Source organism: Convolutriloba macropyga, chromosome 12, assembly GCF_964194025.1.
Source record: "Convolutriloba macropyga chromosome 12, txConMacr16.3, whole genome shotgun sequence".
Classification (NCBI taxonomy): Eukaryota; Metazoa; Xenacoelomorpha; order Acoela; family Convolutidae; genus Convolutriloba; species Convolutriloba macropyga.
The window spans coordinates 1,442,259-1,462,850 of record NC_134479.1 but is presented as its reverse complement, the minus strand read 5'-3'; the positions used below and the strand labels follow the sequence as shown (position 1 = coordinate 1,462,850).

At 36.9% G+C, this 20,592-nt stretch overlaps 1 protein-coding gene across 1 annotated transcript in view; it reads left to right on the top strand.

Annotated features, from left to right (window-relative positions):
* Nucleotides 1-20,592, top strand: part of LOC142350275 (ubiquitin conjugation factor E4 B-like) — a 250,124-nt gene that overhangs the window by 52,028 nt on the left and 177,504 nt on the right. The window contains exons 2-3 of the mRNA XM_075402058.1: nucleotides 6,309-7,390; nucleotides 7,490-7,679. Of these exons, the coding sequence (XP_075258173.1) occupies nucleotides 6,309-7,390; nucleotides 7,490-7,679 (1,272 nt within the window). The remainder of the gene's footprint in view (nucleotides 1-6,308; nucleotides 7,391-7,489; nucleotides 7,680-20,592) is intronic.

Genomic DNA, 20,592 nt, shown 5'->3' with positions numbered 1-20,592 from the left:
CTGTTTATTTGACAAATTGTCTGTCAGGTAGCATAACTGGAATGTCTTCTCTCAGCTTTGAGAAAACTATCCATAAAGAGTCTGCGCATGCTCTTAACGTAAATTACTGTTTTTGTTTGAAATTGGCTGTCAGGTGACATAACTGAATTGTCTTCTCTCAGCTTTGAGAACTCCTCTTCTGCTGATGGTAACGTCTGAAACCAATGGGGTTAAAGGGATTTCGCAGACGGCAACGTCTGAGATTGAGGACTTCTGCAAAAAATAGAGGTTCTGAAGCTTTCAAAAAATCAAAATCAAAATGGCAGTTTTTTTCGTCAAATGGAAGACTTGATTTTTGTTGTGGTGCCTAATGATGTTCTTTTTCAGTCCTTATACAGTTGAAGCTGTCAAACTGACTGACAATGACTTGTTGTAGTGATTTTTTGGGCGATTCAAGTGAATATGTAGTCCGAAAATTAAAACTTTTCATTTCCTGTTCTCAAAAAAAATTTCTTATTTCTGTTGGAGGCGGCTGATTGAAGATGTTGCTGCTGGTCTGCTTTTCTATAGCGCACTGATGCTGGATTTGTTTCTTGTCGTCACTGGGCGCAGGTGTTGATTGCGGAGACAGGTTTCTGCTGATGATCATGCTGATATCTCTAATGCTACTGGAAGACTGAGCTGGCCATCATCGTCCAACAGATCGATTTGCCGTTCCAGTTCGTTTTGGCAAGTTATTAGTGTCGTTTGCCTATTCATTTTTGATGATGCAGTACTTTGATGTGGCTGCTGTCTCCACTTCCTCGGAAAGTTTGCTGAGCTCTGTTTCCTGGCCTTTGATTTTGTTGATAATCAAAGACAATTATCGGAAACTCTTTTCCTGCTCCACAGTCTTCTCAAGGAGGTCGAGCAATCTCTTCATTGACATTTCTGTTGCTTTGAACATATTCGTGGCAAACTGATTTTCAGCGCTGTTCTGCTTCAACAACTTGGTGGCTGTTGCTTTTCTGTAGCTGATTGTTGATGCTGTTGGTGAAGAAGCTCGTAACTGAAGGTGAAAACGGCTTGGGGAACGGGAGCGACGCAAATTTTCTATGTAAGAAGTTGACTAAGGTGTAAGTGGTAATGATCCTAGCTTCCTCTTTAAAAGACCAACGACGCGAGTTTTCTAAATAATAGATATCTTAGGAAGTGTTTTTTGTTTGCTAAATCTAGCGGTTGCTAATTTGAAAAGCTTGTTCGAACGTTCGCGCGCTTTAATCGACTTTTGTTTAACAGACGTAAATATTTGCTTGTTTTTTGTTTTAAAAAGGTTTCACTCAATTGACTGCATTTGAGAGTTTTAAGAATGCGTTATGTTACTCTGGTTAACAGGAAACTTGTTTTCTGCTACAGTTATTCAGTTGAACCAATATAAAACCAGAACAAAGTGGTTGTTACAATAAACTTTTTTTTGTAAAACTTCAGAAACTCGTCTGTTTCGTTCAAATAGGACTAATTTACCAACCAGAAAGCTTATATAAAACTACCAAATAAACTTCTTCTTAGCTCCATAACCCTAACAAAACATAATGATTAATAAATTCCTCTCAGTTTTTTTTGCGAATGTGGAACTTTGAAACATGTTTTCTTTTTTGAGGGCTACAGATAAGAAATTTTTGAAAATGGGATTCGTTTAGGCAACAAGGGTTACAGGAGGGCTACTGAATCCTGGAAATTTTCCGAGACAAGCCATATCGTGGAAAACTTAGAACTCTTTCGGATTGTCTTTTTTGGAATTTTGCAAAAATTTTTCTTTTAAAACTGACTTAATCTGCTCCTTTTCACGCTCTGTTCGTTCTTTATAGTATGCATTGACTGTACTAAACTGTCAAAACTCTGTTTGACCGATAACATCTGGGATCTGCTTTTCAAAAAAAAATGAAATTAGGAAAAAAACTTCAAATTCTCTGGTGACTAATGGAACCAGCTTTCTTCGAAAACTCCTCTTCTGCTGATGGTAAAGTCAGAAACCAATGGAGATAAAGAGACTTCGCAGACGGCAACATCTGAGATCGAGGATTCTTCCAAAAAAATCGAGTTTTGGAAGTTTTTCCAAAAAAAATCAAAGTGGAAGTTTTCGTCAAATGAAAGATTTGACTTCTGGTGTGGCGCCTAATGATTTAATTCGTTATACGTTGAAGCTGTCAAACTGACTAAGAACGACTTTTTTAGGGGTTTGTTGGGCAATTCGAATGAATATGTAGTTAGAAAATTAAAAGTGTTTTTTTTTTAATTTCCTGATTTCAAAAAAAAAAATGAAATGTCTAGACATTCTTATTTCCGTTTGAGGCGGCTGATTGAAGATGTTACTGCTGGTCTGCTCTTCTATAGCTTTCTATTTGTTCCTTTTCGTCACTGGGCACAGATGTTGATTGAGGTGACAGGTTTCTTCTGCTGGTGATCATGCTGATATCTCTAATGCTACTGGAAGACTTACTGAGCTGGCCATCATCGTCCAACAGATCGTTTTGCAGTTCCAGTTCATTTAGGCGAGTTATTAGTGTCAGTTGCCTATTCAATTTTGATGATGCAGTGCTCTGATGTGGCTGCTGTCTCATCACTTCCTCTGAGAGTTTGCTGAACTCTTGTTTCCTGGCCTTTGATTTTGTTGATCATCAAAGACAATGATCGGAAACTCTTTTTCTGCTTCACAGTTTTCTCAGGGAGGTCGAGCAGTCTCTTCATTGACATTTCTGTTGCTTTGAACATATCAATAGCAAACTGACTTTCAAAGCTTCTCTGCTTCGACATCTTGGTGGCGGTTGCTTTTCTGTAGCTGATTGCTGTTGGTGAAGAAGCTCGTTACTGAAGGTGGAAACGGCTTTGAGAACCGGAGTGGCCCAAATTTATATTGTAAGAAATTGTCTAAGTGCAAATGCTCCTAGTTTTTTGTTTAATAGACAAACGACGCAACTTTTTTTAAAAATGGATATCTTTTTAACTGTTTTTTGTTTGCTAAATTTAGCTTTTGCTCTTAAGAAAATTTGAAAAGCTTGTTCGAGGGTTCGCGCGCCTTAATCGAACTCTGTTTAACAGACCTGAATAATTGCTTGTTTTTGGTTTAAAAAAGTTTCGCTCAAATGACTGCTTTTGAGTGTTTTAAGAATGCGATAGGCTACTCTGGTTAACATTAAACTTGTGTTATGCTACAGTTATTCAGTTAAACCAGTATTAGACCAGAACAAAGTAAAAGTTACATTAAACTCCTTTTTTTGTTAAACATCAAACAGCCGTCTGTTTCTCTCAAATAGAATTAAATTACCAACCTGAAAGCTTATGAATTTACCAAAGAAAATTTTTCTTAGCTCCCTAACCCTAACCAAACACTGATTAATAAATACCTCTCGCAGTTTTTTGCGAATTTTGAAATTTGGAACCTTTTTTTCTTTTGAGGGCTAATGATAAATTTTTGAAAGTGGGATGCGTTTAGGCAACAAGGGTTATAGGAGGGCTACTGAATCCTAGAAATTTGCCGAGACAAGCCATATCGTGGAAAACTTAGAACTCTTTCGGATTATGCAAATCTTTTTTGGGGTTTTGCAAAAATTTTTAAATCTGACTTTATCTGCTCTTTTTCACTCTGTTTGTTCTTTATATTATGAATTGACTGTACCTAACTTTCAAAGCTCTTTTTGACCGATAACTTCTGAGATCTGATTTTCAAAAAAAAATTGAAATTAGGAAAAAAAATTCAAATTTTCTTGTGACCAATGTAACCAGCTTTCTTCGAAAACTCCTCTTCTGCTGATGTTAACGTCTAAAACCAATGGGGATAAAGGGTTTGCGCAGACGGCAACGTCTGAGATCGAGGACTTCTGCAAAAAATAAAGGTTTGGAAGTTCTCAAAAAATCAAAATGGCAGTTTTTTTTTCGTCAAATGAAAGATCTGTTTTTTGATGTGGCGCCTAATGTTCTTTTTCATTCCTTAAACAGTTGAAGCTGTCAAACTGACTGACAATGACTTGTTTTAGTGATTTGTTGGGCAATTCAAGTGAATATGTAGTCAGAAAGTTAAAACTGTTTTTTTTTAATTTCTTGATTTCAAAAAAAAATTCGGACATTTCTTATTTCTGTTGGAGGCGGCTGATTGAGATGTTGCTGCTGGTCTGCTTTTCTATAGCGCACTGATGCTGGATTTGTTCCTTGTCGTCACTGGGCACAGGTGTTTATTTCGGAGACAGGTTTCTTCTGCTGGTGATCATGCTGATATCTCTAATGCTACTGGAAGACTTACTCAGCTGGCCATCATCTTCCAACAGATCTGTTTGCAGTTCCAGTTCTTTTAGGCGAGTTATTAGTGTCGTTTGCCTATTCAATTTTGATGATGCAGTGCTTTGATGTGGCTGCTGTCTCATCACTTCCTCTGAGAGTTTGCTGAACTCTGTTTCCTGGCCTTTGATTTTGTTGATCATCAAAGACAATTATCAGAAACTCTTTTTCTGCTCCACAGTTTTCTGAATTTTCTTGAATTTTCTGAATGCAAAAAGTTTTCTGGCATTTCTTATTTCTATGATACTGATATAATATATCGATGAAAGTGGCTTTTTTGATTAAAAATCAAGTCAAAAGAGTGGTTTATTAATTGATTCCGCACTGCAAACTGATAGGTAGTCAGAAAATTAAATTGTCTTTTAAATTTCCTGAATTCAAAATTTTTTTTGTTATTTATATGAAACTGATATGATATATCGATTAAAGTGGCTTTCTTTCAACTGCAAAACTAATTCAAAAGTGTGTTTTGATGGTTTATTCGGCAATTCAAATGTATTTGTAGTCAGAAAATTAAATTTTTTTAAAATTTTTTAACTTCAAAAATTTTATTCTGACATTTCTTATTTTTTCGATACTGATATATATCGATGAAAGTGGCTTTTTTGTTTGATTCAAAATCAATTCAAAAGAGTGATTTTTTAGTTTCTTTTAGCACTTTTAAATTGTGATTTTTGAATTTTTGGAGTTCAAAAAGTTTCGACATTTCTTTTTATGATATTGTTATGGTATCTCAATAAAAGTGGCATCTCTTCACTTTGGAACTGACTCAAAAGTGCTTTGATGGCTAATGCCGCAATTCAAATGTATATGTAGTCAGGAAATCAAAATAGATATTTTGATTTTTCTGATTTAAGGAGCATTTCTCTGATTTCTACGTTTTTTTCGCAGATTTTTCTTTAAGCTAGAAAACCACCTTTACTCGCTTAGAAAATAATAAAACTAGTCAAGTTTTTTCAATCGAGGTGTTTCAAAAAGTTTTTGGGGGACAAATTTTAATTTTTTGGAGGCGTTTTGTACAAAAAAAAGAGATTTTTGGATGGATCTAACCGGGGAACAGGACATCAGAGGTATCGTCTGAGACCTGGGGCGGACTTCTCTTGGTGACGTCTGAAACCAGTAAAAGACTAGATCTTCTCGTCGGGTGACGTCTGAAACCCGATTCCCAAAAAAAAAATTGTTGCTGTGTAACGTCTGTAACTCAAACTTGGCTTCGTCGCTGAAAAAATCGCTTTTATTTTCTGTCTTCGTTTTTTTGCCCTCTTCTTTGTCTTGATTGGTCGCCAGCTTTCGGGTTCCTTTTACAGTGCTCCGCACTTGATAGTTGCTGCACTGACCGCTGTCATAGACCCTCTGATGCTTTTATGCTTCTCTTCCGTGCGTCGCACAAGTTTTGGAACAATGAAACTATTTGCCAGTAACATGGGAGACTTTTGTCCTCAAAATTGTTTTGGGCAAAGAAGGTAGGTTTTGCTCTTTGAACGAGGGGTAAACCATAAAATGTAAGAGAATATAGATAAGGATTCAGTTACATAGTTCTAGACATTAAAGTTTGCCAAGTTTTCGTATCTGTTTTAAGTTGCGGGAACAACCAACTCGTTTTTGGCTGCGATGGGGACAAAAGTCAATGTTTTCAAGATTCAGTTCTGACTTGATTGTTACATAACATGCTCTGAAACGAAGTTGGTAGCTCCCCGCATCAGCTAACCTCACTTCACCCCCCAATCCCCACCCCCTGCACATTGTTAAGGTCTGTGCAGCCAAAGACCTCCCCCATCCACCCAACCACTGTTGCCCCCCACCGCTGCGCTCACCTCACGTCTCTTGAATTTAGATAAAGCTAGCCTCACTAAACCATGGATAGCTGCTGATGAAGGCAACCGCTCGCGGGTTGTTTGAGAGCTTTTCAGCCGACATAAGTCGGTTATATTCGTATACTTAGACAGCCGTGAAAGGGTAAATCCTGATTGAGGCTTTTTGTGTTGACATTTTTTTTTTATTTTGTAATCTTTCTTTAGGTTACATCAGTTAACTCAATGACAGATCTGTCATCTTCACAGCCCATAATGGCCGCCAAACTGCCTGCTACCATAATTGGAATCGATCCCGCTTTCCGCGATGGGGATACACTTTCTACCACTACGACACATGGTCCTCCTCCGTCCATCAAGTCCAAAAGACCCCACACTACTATGGAAGAATCTCTTTTCTCTCTTGCCAGGACTGTTTGTGGCTCCAATGTCAAGTTTTTGTGTTCTACAGACGAGCAATTTGCCACGAATACCAAAAGTTTTCTCGGTTCTGCCATTTTGGAGTCGTGCGTGAGAATTTACCAAAGAGACGAAACAAGAGAAGCCATAAAGAGAATTGTCAGTTCAGAAGGCAACGTGAAAGCATACAGTTGCCTGTTGTTCCTTTTCGAGCTTAATCAGAGCTCTCTGCACAAGAAAAACGAGCTAGTTTCATCTCAATCTGATGCAATTTGCAACCTCAAACTCGAATTACTGTCACAAATTGAACGCTTTTCTCTCCGCTATTCGGTGCTAACTCTTTCTAATTACTTTGCGAACGACGAAGTTGCAATTTGTGACGCTGGCAACTCCGTTCTATATCACCTGTTGTTGGAGAAATCAGAATCGTGGAGTTTCATGGTCGCAATGGCTTCAGCTATCAAAAGCGAGTTTTCACACAAAATCTTTGCCACAGTCTTTGGCTCGTTGTTGCAAACTTTGTGTACAGTTATCACTCTGAACAGCTCAGTTGTTAACCCTAAGGCAAGTGCCACTCTTAGTATGCTGGGTAATCTGATGGAAGTGCAAATTCCCACCACGGGACTGTCAAGTGACAAGCCAGGAGGAGGAATGATGTGCAAACCGTTCTCGGAATTAATTGTGAAACTGGACAACTGGATCCCCCCTCCACTCACACCTGCTGAGGGCAGAGAGATCCAGAAGCTGTCTGTGCTGGGACCCTTTCTCAGTGTATCCTGTTTGAATGAGGATGAGCCTACATATGCTGCATCTGTCGTTCCCACTGGGCTGAGTGACTTCAAAGACATGAGTGTCTCCAAACAGATCCAGCAAAAGATACTCCAAGTCAGGTCATTCTTAAAAGTATTTATATTAACAAACTTAATCAACTACAGTAACATGACTATTGTCGCCTCTGGTCTACCTGATACTCTTCTGCTTTGTTATAGGACTCAGCAACACCAACTAGTTCGTACTCTTCTTGTGAACCAGAGCACCCGTGCCAACATTCTGGACCTGCTGGCCAACTTCCTCACCCGGAACACGAAGAGGGCCCAGCTCAGCCCAGATCCCTCCTCTCTGGCGACTCATGGGTTCATGCTAAACCTTATGTACATTCTGTGCGAGTTAGAGGTTAAGGTACGTCGTAGACAACTAAAATTCAAATTCCCCGGATAAGAAGGCTCAATTGTGTGGATAATTGTCTGCCATAATTACGGTTAAATTGAAATACGAGCGGAAAATAACACAGTTATCTTCAACTAGCGCCTTGTAGGATCTGGTAGCTCAGCTTAAGCTCTTTGGATTTGGAGCTAACATGGACAGTGAGATATAATTGATATCAGCTTTAGACTTGAATAACAGTTTTTGATAACTTCAATTGAAACTTTCCGTGGCCCATATAGTTAATAAAAAGTTGAACAGAATTGATGCATTGGAAACTTTTATGAAATCAGCGAAGCGCTCACAAACTCCGCAAAACGGAAGGACCAAACAAAACTTAAAACGATAACTGAGCAAATGGGTTAACAAGTCGTCGATATTACAAAGCATTCGGAAATTCCCCTGCGATCTCAGAGCGTCAAACACTTCAACATTTCAACAAATTTTACCAGATTTTTGAAAGAATCAGCATGAGAACACACCCATGTACATGCAGCTTGTATCTAAAGCCCAATTTTGGCTGATATTGTGAACAGCCAGATTGACTTATTTTCTCAAATGTACAAAGTTATATCTACAAAGTTATTAATTGCTCTCAATTTTCAAGAAGCAAATGTAAATGTAAGATTTTTTCTACAAATTATGGATTGACCGTTTTTGCGCTCTTGTTCTAGAACATTCTTTTCTCGAGTGACTTCATCACGCACGACTTCTTTATTTTTGCGTGATCTAAGTTGCTTTCATGCCGAAATTATGTCTGTTTCTAACAAAAGCGATGTGGTAGCAAAACTGTTGTAGCTTCGTGGTTAATGTGTCAGACTGGTATCCGGTAAGTTGCGGATTCGAACCCACACTTTTCGGAACTTTTGCACCCTTTCTGTATTTAGTTGCCCCGCCGATTGTTCGAGAGCAATTCCTCTGAAGTTAGTCAGTTTATGTTTGATTGCTCTCAAACGAAGTTTGTAGCAATAATAGTCCTGTCGGTCTTTTTATACGATTTTTTGCTTGATTAATTTTTTGTCTGACGCTTTTGTCTTTTCGTCCTCAAACTGGATAAACAGGTAGCGCCCAGCAGGCATTAATTGCTCTTAGAGCCTTTCAGCTTTGTTTCTGCTCAAACTTTTTTGCAGACTTATACTTATGGTGAGAAGGGCGGTTCTTAGAGGTTGAAGACACCCCCACTGTTGATCCCCCCCCTATTGCCTCCCCAGCGCTGTTACCCGCCCCCTTCTCCCCATCGAACCCTCGGTTCAAACCCCCCCTTCATTCTGGACATTCTGGACCTGCTGGCCAACTTCCTCACCCGGAACACGAAGAGGGCCCAGCTCAGCCCAGATCCCTCCTCTCTGGCGACTCATGGGTTCATGCTCAACCTTATGTACATTCTGTGCGAGTTAGAGGTCAAGGTACGTCGTAGACAACTAAAACTCAAATTCCCCCGGATAATAAGCCATAATTACGGTTAAATTGAAATACGAGGCGGAAAATAACACAGTTATCCTCAACTAGTGCCTTGTGGGATCTGGTAGCTCAGCTTAAGCTCTTTGGATTTGGAGCTAACATGGACAGTGAGATATAATTGATAGCAGCTTTAGACTTGAATAACAGTTTTTGATAACTTCAATTGAAACTTTCCGTGGCCCATATAGTTAATAAAAAGTTGAACAGAATTGATGCATTGGAAACTTTTATGAAATCAGCGAAGCGCTCACAAACTCCGCAAAACGGAAGGACCAAACAAAACTTAAAACGATAACTGAGCAAATGGGTTAACAAATCGTCGATATTACAAAGCATTCGGAAATTCCCCTGCGATCTCAGAGCGTCAAACACTTCAACATTTCAACAAATTTTACCAGATTTTTGAATGAATCAGCATGAGATTACACCCATGTACATGCAGCTTGTATCTAAAGCCCTATTTTGGCTGATATTGTGAACAGCCAGATTGACTTATTTTCTCAAATGTACAAAGTTATATCTAAGTTATTAATTGCTCTCAATTTTTAAGAAGCGATTGTAAACGTAAGATTTTTTCTACAAATTATGGATTGACCTTTTTTTGCGCTCTTGTTCTAGAACATTCTTTTCTCGAGTGACTTCTTCACGCACGACTTCTTTATTTTTGCGTGATCTAAGTCGCTTTCATGCCGAAATTATGTCTGTTTCTAACAAAAGCGATGTGGTAGCAAAACTGTTGTAGCTTCGTGGTGAATGTGTCAGACTGGTATCCGATAAGTTGCAGATTCGAACCCACACTTTTCGGAACTTTTTGCACCCTTTCTGTATTTAGTTGCCCGCCGAATGTTCGAGAGCAATTCCTCTGAAGTTAGTCAGTTTATGTTTGATTGCTCTCAAACTAAGTTTGTAGCAATAATATTAGTCCTGTCCGTCTTTTTTATACGATTTTTCGTTTGATTATTTTTTCGTCTGACGCTTTTGTCTTTTCGTCCTCAAACTGGATAAACAGGTAGCGCCCAGCAGGCATTAATTGCTCTTAGAGCCTTTCAGCTTTGTTTCTGCTCAAACTTTTTTGCAGACTTATACTTATGGTGAGAAGGGCGGTTCTTAGAGGTTGAAGACACCCCCACTGTTGATCCCCCCCCCCTATTGCCCCCCCAGCGCTGTTACCCGCCCCCTTCTCCCCATCGAACCCTCGGTTCAAACCCCCCCTTCATTCTGGACATTCTGGACCTGCTGGCCAACTTCCTCACCCGGAACACGAAGAGGGCCCAGCTCAGCCCAGATCCCTCCTCTCTGGCGACTCATGGGTTCATGCTCAACCTTATGTACATTCTGTGCGAGTTAGAGGTCAAGGTACGTCGTAGACAACTAAAACTCAAATTCCCCCGGATAATAAGCCATAATTACGGTTAAATTGAAATACGAGGCGGAAAATAACACAGTTATCCTCAACATGGACAGTGAGATATAATTGATATCAGCTTTAGACTTGAATAACAGTTTTTGATAACTTCAATTGAAACTTTCCGTGGCCCATATAGTTATTAAAAAGTTGAACAGAATTGATGCATTGGAAACTTTTATGAAATCAGCGAAGCGCTCACAAACTCCGCAAAACGGAAGGACCAAACAAAACTTAAAACGATAACTGAGCAAATGGGTTAACAAATCGTCGATATTACAAAGCATTCGGAAATTCCCCTGCGATCTCAGAGCGTCAAACACTTCAACATTTCAACAAATTTTACCAGATTTTTGAAAGAATCAGCATGAGAACACACCCATGTACATGCAGCTTTTATCTAAAGCCCTATTTTGGCTGATATTGTGAACAGCCAGATTGACTTATTTTCTCAAATGTACAAAGTTATATCTAAGTTATTAATTGCTCTCAATTTTTAAGAAGCGATTGTAAACGTAAGATTTTTTCTACAAATTATGGATTGACCTTTTTTTGCGCTCTTGTTCTAGAACATTCTTTTCTCGAGTGACTTCTTCACGCACGACTTCTTTATTTTTGCGTGATCTAAGTCGCTTTCATGCCGAAATTATGTCTGTTTCTAACAAAAGCGATGTGGTAGCAAAACTGTTGTAGCTTCGTGGTTAATGTGTCAGACTGGTATCCGGTAAGTTGCGGATTCGAACCCACACTTTTCGGAACTTTTTGCACCCTTTCTGTATTTAGTGGCCCCGCCGATTGTTCGAGAGCAATTCCTCTTAAAAGTTTTGTCATTTTTTTGAGTTCTTTTAGAGACTTTCAGCCTGCTAGTCTCCAAGTATGCGATTCACAGAAACTTTTTGGAGTCTTATACTTATGCTGCTAAGGGAGATTCTTATAAATTGATCCCACAGCTCCCACATCAGTCCCCCAATCCAGTTTAGCACCCCCTGCGCTGACCTAACGCCCCTTCATTTAAGCTAAAGATAATTTGCACAATTTTTTTAAGATAATTGAACATTTTTGGTTTATTTAGTTTTATTAGCCCTAGGTGTCAAGGAACCTCCTCTAGGTTTTATAATATGTTACTGCATAGTTTCTAGTGGTAGTGGAATTGTTTCAACATTTTAACATCACGAATTTTAGCATTTTTTGACAAAAAATTTTTTGCAATTTTTCGGCATTTATTTTTCATTGTTCACGTCTTTCCAGAGGCAGGGGCCAGAAAACTGCCTTAAGGGTTTGATAATAAGTTACTGAAAAAATTTAATTGCCATGGAATAGCTTTCACTTTTCTAAAATGACAAATTTTACAATTTTTTTTTGAAAAACTTGCGTTTCAAGTTTTTTAAAATTTTTTGTCGGTTTCTAGGTTTCTGGAGCCCCGAGAGCCTAGGTACCTTCTCTAGGGTTTGACAATGGGTTACTTTATAGTTTCTAAATGTAATGGAATGTTTTTCAAGATTTTAATATCAGCAATTTTTAAAAAAGTTAGCAATTTTAGAGTTTTTTGAGTCTCTTTGAATTTTTTAAATCATTTTTACTGGCACCAGGGTCCTAGGGACCTCCTCCAAGGTTTGATGATAAGCTGCCGCATAGTTTCTACAGTTAAATTAATGGTTGTCAATATTTTAATAACTCCAGCTTCAGCAATTTTTTGATAAAATTTAGTTTTAAGAAAATTTAATTTCTCGGAAAAGTATTATCATGCTCCAAGTTTATGGATCTTTATGAGCCAGTAAAACTATTTAAAGCTTAAAATAGGGATACTGGATAGTCTCCTGAGTCAATGAAAGGGGTTTGAAGAGTTTATTATCTTGACTTTTAGCAAGATTTTTGTTAAAATTTGCATTTTTCTTCAAAATTTTTGAATATTTTTGTCCTTTTCTGTGTTTAACGATCATTACTGGCCAACGAAGCTTTTCGTCTTGCAGATGGGTTACTTGACATAACTCCAGAGACAAAAATTAGTTTTGAACATTTTCACTGCGAAATCTGGAAGCATTTCTTTTAAATTTTGCAATATTTTGCAAATTTTTAAAATATCAGTTTTTTATTTGATTTATTAGAATAAAAGCTGGTTGTTTGCATATGAAATAACATCTTGAGCGTTTTTTGAACCGAACTAACATTAATAAACTCGACAAAATTTATCATTACATGAATAAACATTTTGACAATAACTTCAGATTTTTACAGAGAGTACTTTTAAATAATATTTGTCTACTAATTTTGTCTTAAGCCGTGGTTAGATGGGATGAGAAATTCTTGGCGCAAATGTTCTTCACCTATTCAAGTGGGAGTTTGGAGTTTCTTATTTTACTGTAATTTTTGCTTTTTGAAGCAAATTTTTTTAAGAGTCTTTGTCATAATACATCTTGCAAGACAAAACCAAAGCCATCAGTTAAGAACAACCTTTGGTTGTTTTCGTGATTCGTTTGACTGTCTTTTTTATTCTTCACTTTCGGAAAATAACTTCGATTTGAAATTTGATGAACTAGTGAACCCTGATAATAGCATTCAGTTACGATGCGGTTCAATTAACCACTGTAATATTTTCGTAGTGCAGCAGTTGCCTCAGTAGCGTGATATCGAGGAGGACAGTAATTATTTTTCAGTTCAATGTTTAGTAGTTTTAAAGAAATGTTTTAATGCCTCTTTATTGATAAATTGTCTTAAATTTAAGCCCGCAAACATGGGTTTCCTTTTTGATAGTTTTTGAAGATATTTGTTGACATGAAATCTTTAAATTATAGCAAGTGACTTCTTTCGAACCTTAAATTCTTTTTAGTAGCCGCCGTCAGCCTCTCAGCAGCTTTTATTTAGGCATCTCCTTTTTTTACAATTCAAAGAATTTGAATTGTATTGAGGCGCTGTCTTTTTTAAGATCTGTTCGCATATTTTAATGATTTTTGAATTCAAATTGAAGCGATGATTTTGGTCATGCTAAAACAGGAAGTGGAGAAAAAGCGAGTGGTTTTGCAGCGTGAAAGTTTTCACTCCAAGTTTTTAGTAGAGTGAGACAACTGTGTATGAAAAATTCGCTTTCTCGCTAGTGGTTTTTTTTGTTCACATGTGGCATTTTCGCTTTGATTTTTTACTGTCTTTAATTGCCGCCGTCAGGCTTTCAGCTGCTGTTTTTAGGGTCTCTCCTTTTTTATTCGCTTTGCCTTTTGGTCAGGTTTTTCGTTTTACAGAACCAGCTTTTTTCACGTTTGGCTTGTGACTTATCTCACGCACTGTTTCAACTGCATTGATTTTAATCCCTTTCACGCATTGAATTACGCATTGCAGTGATTTCGGTCAATGTCATAAGAGCAAAATCAAAAGAAACGGGCTGAGCCCGGTCATTAAATCATAATGCCATAGGTTATCAAAGTTCATTAGAGCGATTGCTATCTTATATTAGTATTGAGCCGAATAGCTTTAGGTTTAAAAGCTGAATTAGGTATAGTTTTAGAAATTAATTGAAACTGCACACCGAACAAGAACACTTTTTCAAATATCTTCCTTCTTTTTCTCTTTCGATTCCGATGTGCGTCAAGTGCGTCAACGCGGCTATTTTCCGGCAATCTGCTGGCTATGTTATTGATTTTTTCGATAGATTTTTTCTAAATCGTTTTCCCAATTCATAGCCCATTCTAGGCCTAGTATTTTTGTCCTGCAATGTTGTCCTGCAATGTTTTTTAGATTCGCTTTACCTTTTAATCACGTTTTTCGTTTTACTTGATTCACGATTTTCTCGTTTGACTTGTGACTTTTTTTTACATATTTACTTTATTTTTACTTTGTTTGTACATGTTTTACTCTTTGTTGTGTTATCACTGCGGCTCGTTAACGGCAGGTATCATTACTTTATAATGAGGCCTAATTAATTGTAAACATAAAGCATTTATTGTAAAGCATTTATTGTAAACGTATGTGTCTTTTTTTCAGCAAAGTTTTTGCTGGACCGTTTTTGCACTTTTCATCTGGAATAATCGTCGCTGCACTTCTTGATTTTTAGTGATTAATAGCCGCCGTCAGCCTCTCAGCGGCAATTGTTTAGGTGGTCTCCTTTTTTAAATTCGCTTCACCTTTTGATTACGTTTTTCGTTTTTAAGTTACGATTTTCGCATTTGACTTGCGACTTACCTCACTCACTCTGTCAAATGAATGGATTTTAAGTTCTTTCATGCATTGAAATTCGCAAAGCAGTGAATACGGTCAATGTCAAAAGACCGAAATAAAAAAAAACTGGCAAAAGAAATCAAAAATAAACCGATAAAGCCCTGTCATCAAGTCATAGTGCATTAGGTTTTTTGAAGTTCATTAGAGCGATTGCTAGCTGGTATTAATAATAAGCCTAATAGTTTTAGGTTCAAAAGTCGAAATAAGTATAATATTAGAATCTAACTGAAACTGCACACCGAACTAAAACTTTTTGAAACTTATGAAAAAATTTGTCAATTCTATCTTTTTCGTTTTCTCTTTCAATCCCGATGTGCGTCAAGCGCCTCAACGGCAACTCTTTTTTGGCAATCTACCGGCTATGTTTTTGAATTAGAGTGATAAAATTGCCCAATTATCTTAATTGTTAATCTTATCCTAATGTTTCTTTTTTTTTGCAATGTCTCCATGGATAACTCTTGGGACCATTTGACTTTAATTTTTTCAGTGACCTCTACTGCTTTGAAACTCAATGCGTGTGCATGACGTCATCTCTTATTCTTTTTATGAGTTGTTAGGTCAATAGCTCGATTAGTTTTTTTGATCATAACTTGCCTGACTAAAAAAACACTTCTAGACACGTTATCGTGAATGATTTTAAATTACTTATGTATAAAATGGTTAGCGTGAGCAAATAGCATAGAGCATCATTGGCACGTCTCTTATTTGATGGAAATTGAAGAATTTTTTCAAATGTCTTAATACTAAAAAAATCTTGATGTTACTTAGTTGGATACGGGTGTCAACAGTCTAATTTGGGGCTTTCTGTGGGCTATGCTTTCATATCCGTTATCATGTCAAAAGAAAATCCTTCTTCTTTGCTGAAGCCGCATTTTTTGTTCTCCATTACGCAGCAAATTATGGAAAACGATGAAAATAATTAAAAAGTAGTTCAAATTTGCTCCCAAATGTGAATATTGGTCACAGTTATCCTCGATTGGAATGAGAATGGAAACGGTCGCAACATTTGTCACTATGATCCACGCTCATTTTTGCTTTTGCCCACCCTGTCACTACTGACACCTGTTTGGGCGTTTGATTTCCACGATAGTTAACAACGTTCCAACAAAGAAAACTAAATAAGACCTGTATGTTTTAAAAGCTGTAGAACTTCTTGGGGGCAACCGCGTTGGCAATGCAAAAATGGGTAGGTGCTTAAAATGATGAACGTAAAAATGATGCTTTTACGTTTGCGTCATGAGGACCCTCGTCTGGTATTTCAAGTTACTCCTAGGATATCCAGGAACTTGTACAATTGATAGAAAGTGTTTATCCGAGAAAAAAACTTTTGATTAAGATTTGAAATAAGGGAGTAAGTTTGATAGCTGGGGCTATTATAGGCCTTCTGTTGGTTTTTTACAATTCAAAAAATTTGAATTTTATTGGGGCGCTGTCTTTTTTCGAAGATCTGTTACAAAAATTTTCATGATTTTTGAAGTCAAATTAGAGTAGTGATTTTGGTCACGCCGAAACAGGAAGTAGAGCGAAAAAGCGAGTGGTTTTGCGGTGTGAAATTTTTTTCACTCGAATTTCAGAGTAGAGTGAGAAAATGGTGTTTGAACAAAATTCGATTTTTCGCTAGTGGTTTTTTGTTCTCGCATGCAGTATTTTGGCATCGATTTTTACTTTTTTTTCGATTTTTTATCTTCAAATTGTACGTCAGGACTTGTTCTGCTAAGTTTTTTTGCCGGCAAGATTTTTGTTACAACCATATGACGTTACAATCAATTCAAATATGCTTTTTGTTTATTCGTGCATTCAATTTCAACTGATTTGCGTGCGTGACGTCATTTTTCGCTCTTAATGGGGTGCGAGTTTTTTCTTCATTCGCGTGATTAAGTTTTTGGTCACACGTGACTTTGGACACCTCACTCTCAAAAATGACTTCCTCTCTGAAATTGACTTTTCTTTACTTTAATTCAAGGAGATAAGGTCAAGTGAATTTGTGTTTAATAGCCGCGTCAGCTATTCAGCCGGCTATTATAGCACTCCTATTTTTTTTTACTTCGTCGAATAGATTTTTGTTTCGCTTTACCTTCGGTCCCGCATTTTTTGATTTGTTCACATTTTTTCATTCAGATTCTAATTGTTCTACTATTACTTCAGGTTTCTTCAGCGCAATGAGTATATTTTGTTCAGCGTTTCTTTCAGTTTTACATGATGTACATTTAGTTCAAATTGTTCAATTAAAGTTCGCTACACATTTTTTACTTAACAGTTGGTAACTCATTAACGATACTATTTGATATCAGAAATGATTCCACTTCAATTACAGCACCTTTTTCAGGGTCATTTTTCAGTCTATCCTTCTATAAATATTCATTTATATCAAGAGAAAATAATAGCTATAGTCAAAAAATGCGACTTCAACTTCGATGCGGAAATTTTATTTTCGACACACGCTTCGACAACAACGGCAATAACACCCTTCTTGTCGGCGACTCGATTCTGTTCGACTTCGAACAGGGGACTCTCCCGATAGACGTGCTGGCGTTGAGAGGTGGTAGGACTTCTGACTTGCACGATTTGTATTCTTTAATGGGATCTTACGATCGAGTTGTTTTACTTATTGGAGGTAACGATCTGGATGACTGGCGGAAGAGAAATGTGGATGGGGAATCAGAACTGCGGCCAGGGAGATCCTCTACGTGGATTGCCAACCAGCTTGCAGAAATAAGCGAAAACCTTTGGAACAGACACAAAACTGTAGTTCACATATGTAGCATGTTACCGAGGCTCAAGCGTGTGAATGGGTTTTTCGAAATTGTGTCCGAAATTAGTGAAATCAATCAAGACTTAAGGAAAAGAGCTGAGTATCCTTGCTGTTGCTTTCGTTATATGGGGTTGTCGTCTTATTTCCATCAAGTCAACCAAACTATCGATGGAATTCACTGGCCTGGCATGAAGCTTGTCAGCTTGCGATCGGCTCTTCATGTCAAATTCTTTAATTAATGTGCTCATTTAATTGGTCGTTTGGTTTACAAATTACTACTTTAAGATTTATCTGTTTCTTCAACCTCTAATAGAATTTATCGCTGTTAATATGGTTTATAAAACAAGCTAGTCGAAGTACAGATTGTTTGTTTGAGTTTATTGTCTTATTATCGTCTTTTTTATTTCCGCTTATAAGGTAAGAGTGTCAAAACTTCCTATTACTACTTCAGTATCAGGCTTGTCGAAGTACATAGGTCCTCATTCTCCAGTTTATAATTGATTCAATTTGTTTGTTTGTGTTGTGTGAAAATTTTTTCAGCGCTTTTTACCGCCTTTTCTTTTCATAGGTCCTCATTCTCCAGTTTATAATTGATTCAATTTGTTTGTGCTGTGCAAAAAATTTTTCAGCGCTTTTTACCGCCTTTTCTTTTTCATAGGTCCTGATTCTCCAATTTATAATTGATTCAATTTGTTTGTTTGTGCTATGCAAAAATTTTTTCAGCGCTTTTTACCGCCTTTTCTTTTCATAGGTCCTCATTCTCCAGTTTATAATTGAATCAATTTGTTTGTCTGTGCTGTGTACAAAATTTTTCAGCGCTTTTTACCGCCTATTCTTTTTCATAGATCCTCATTCTCCAGTTTATAATTGATTCAATTTGTTTCTCCGTGCTGTGCAAAAAAATTTTACGCGCTTTTTACCAACTTTTTTTTTCATAGGTCCTCATTCTCCAATTTAAGTGATTCAATTTGTTTGTCTGTGCTGTGCAAAAAAAATTTACGCGCTTTTTACCGCCTTTTCTTTTTCATAGGTCCTCATTCTCCAGTTTATAATTGATTCAATTTGTTTGTTTGTGCTGTGCAAAAAATTTTTCAGAGCTTTTTACCGCCTTTTCTTTCTCATAGGTCCTCATTCTCCAGTTTATAATTGATTCAATTTGTTTGTTTGTGCTGTGCAAAAATTTTTCAGCTCTTTTTACCGCCTTTTCTTTTTCATAGGTCCTCATTCTTCAGTTTATAATTGATTCAATTTGTTTGTCTGTGCTGTGCAAAAAAAATTTTCAGCGCTTTTTTTCGCCTTTTCTTTTTCATAGGTTCTCATTCTCCAGTTTATATTTGATTCAATTTGTCTGTCTGTGCTGTGTAAAAAAAATTTTTCAGCGCTTTTTACCGCCTTTTCTTTTTCATAGGTCCTCATTCTCCAGTTTATAATTGATTCAATTTGTTTGTTCTGTGTAAAAAAATGTTCAGCGCTTTTTACCGCCTTTTCTTTTTCATAGGTCCTCATTCTCCAGTTTATAATTGATTCAATTCAATTGTCTGTGCTGTGTAAAAAATTTTTCAGCGATTTTTACCGCCTTTTCTTTTTCATAGGTCCTCATTCTCCAGTTTATAATTGATTAAATTTGTTTGTCTGTGCTGTATAAAAAATTTTTTAGGCTTTTTACCGCCTTATCTTTTTCATAGGTCCTCATTCTCCAGTTTATAATTGATTCAATTTGTTTGTCTGTGCTGTGCAAAAATTTTTTCAGCGCTTTTTACCGCCTTTTCTTTTCATAGGTCCTCATTCTCCAGTTTATAATTGATTCAATTTGTTTGTCTGTGCTGTGTAAAAAATTTTTCAGCGCTTTTTACCGCCTTTTCTTTTTCATAGTTCCTCATTCTCCCGTTTATAATTGATTCAATTTGTTTGTCTTTGCTGTGCAAAAATTTTTCAGCGCTTTTTACCGTCTTTTCTTTTTCATTGGTCCTCACTCTCCAGTTTATAATTGATTCAATTTGTTTGTCTGTGCTGTGTAAAATATTTTTCAGCGCTTTTTACCGCCTTTTCTTTTTCATAGGTCCTCATTCTCCAGTTTATAATTGATTCAATTTGTTTGTCTGTGCTGTGCAAAAATTTTTCAGCGCTTTTAACCGCCTTTTCTTTTTCATAGGTCCTCATTCTCCAGTTTATAATTGATTCAATTTGTTTCTCCGTGCTGTGCAAAAAAATTTTACGCGCTTTTTACCGCCTATTCTTTTTGATAGGTCCTCATTCTCCCGTTTATGATTGATTCAATTTGTTTGTCTTTGCTGTGCAAAAATTTTTCAGCGCTTTTTACCGTCTTTTCTTCATAGGTCCTAATTCTCCAGTTTATAATTTATTCAATTTGTTTGTCTGTGCTGTGCAAAAATTTTTTCAGCGCTTTTTACCGCCTTTTCTTTTTCATAGGTCCTCTTTCGCCAGTTTACAATTGATTCAGTTTGTTTGTCTGTGCTGTGTAAAAAATTTTCAGCGCTTTTTACCGCCTTTTTTTCATAGGTCCTCATTCTCCAGTTTATAATTGACTCAATTTTTTTGTCTGTGCGGTGTAAAAAATTTTTCAGTGCTTTTTACCGCCTTTTCTTTTTCATAGGTCCTCATTCTCCAGTATATAATTGATTCAATTTGTTTGTCTGTGCTGTGCAAAAAATTTTTCAGCGCTTTTTACCGCCTTTTCTTTTCAAAAGTCCTCATTCTCCAGTTTATAATTGATTCAATTTATTTGTCTGTGCTTTGTAAAAGATTTTTCAGCGCTTTTTACCGCCTTTTCTTTTTCATAGGTCCTCATTCTCCAGTTTATAATTGTTTCAATTTGTTTGTCTGTGCTGTGCAAAAAATTTTCAGCGCTTTTTACCGCCTTTTCTTTTTCATAGGTCCTCATTCTCCAGTTTATAATTGTTTCAATTTGTTTGTCTGTGCTGTGCAAAAAAATTTTACGCGCTTTTTACCGCCTATTCTTTTTGATAGGTCCTCATTCTCCAGTTTATAATTGATTCAATTTGTTTGTTTGTGCTGTGCAAAAAATTTTTCATCGCTTTTTACCG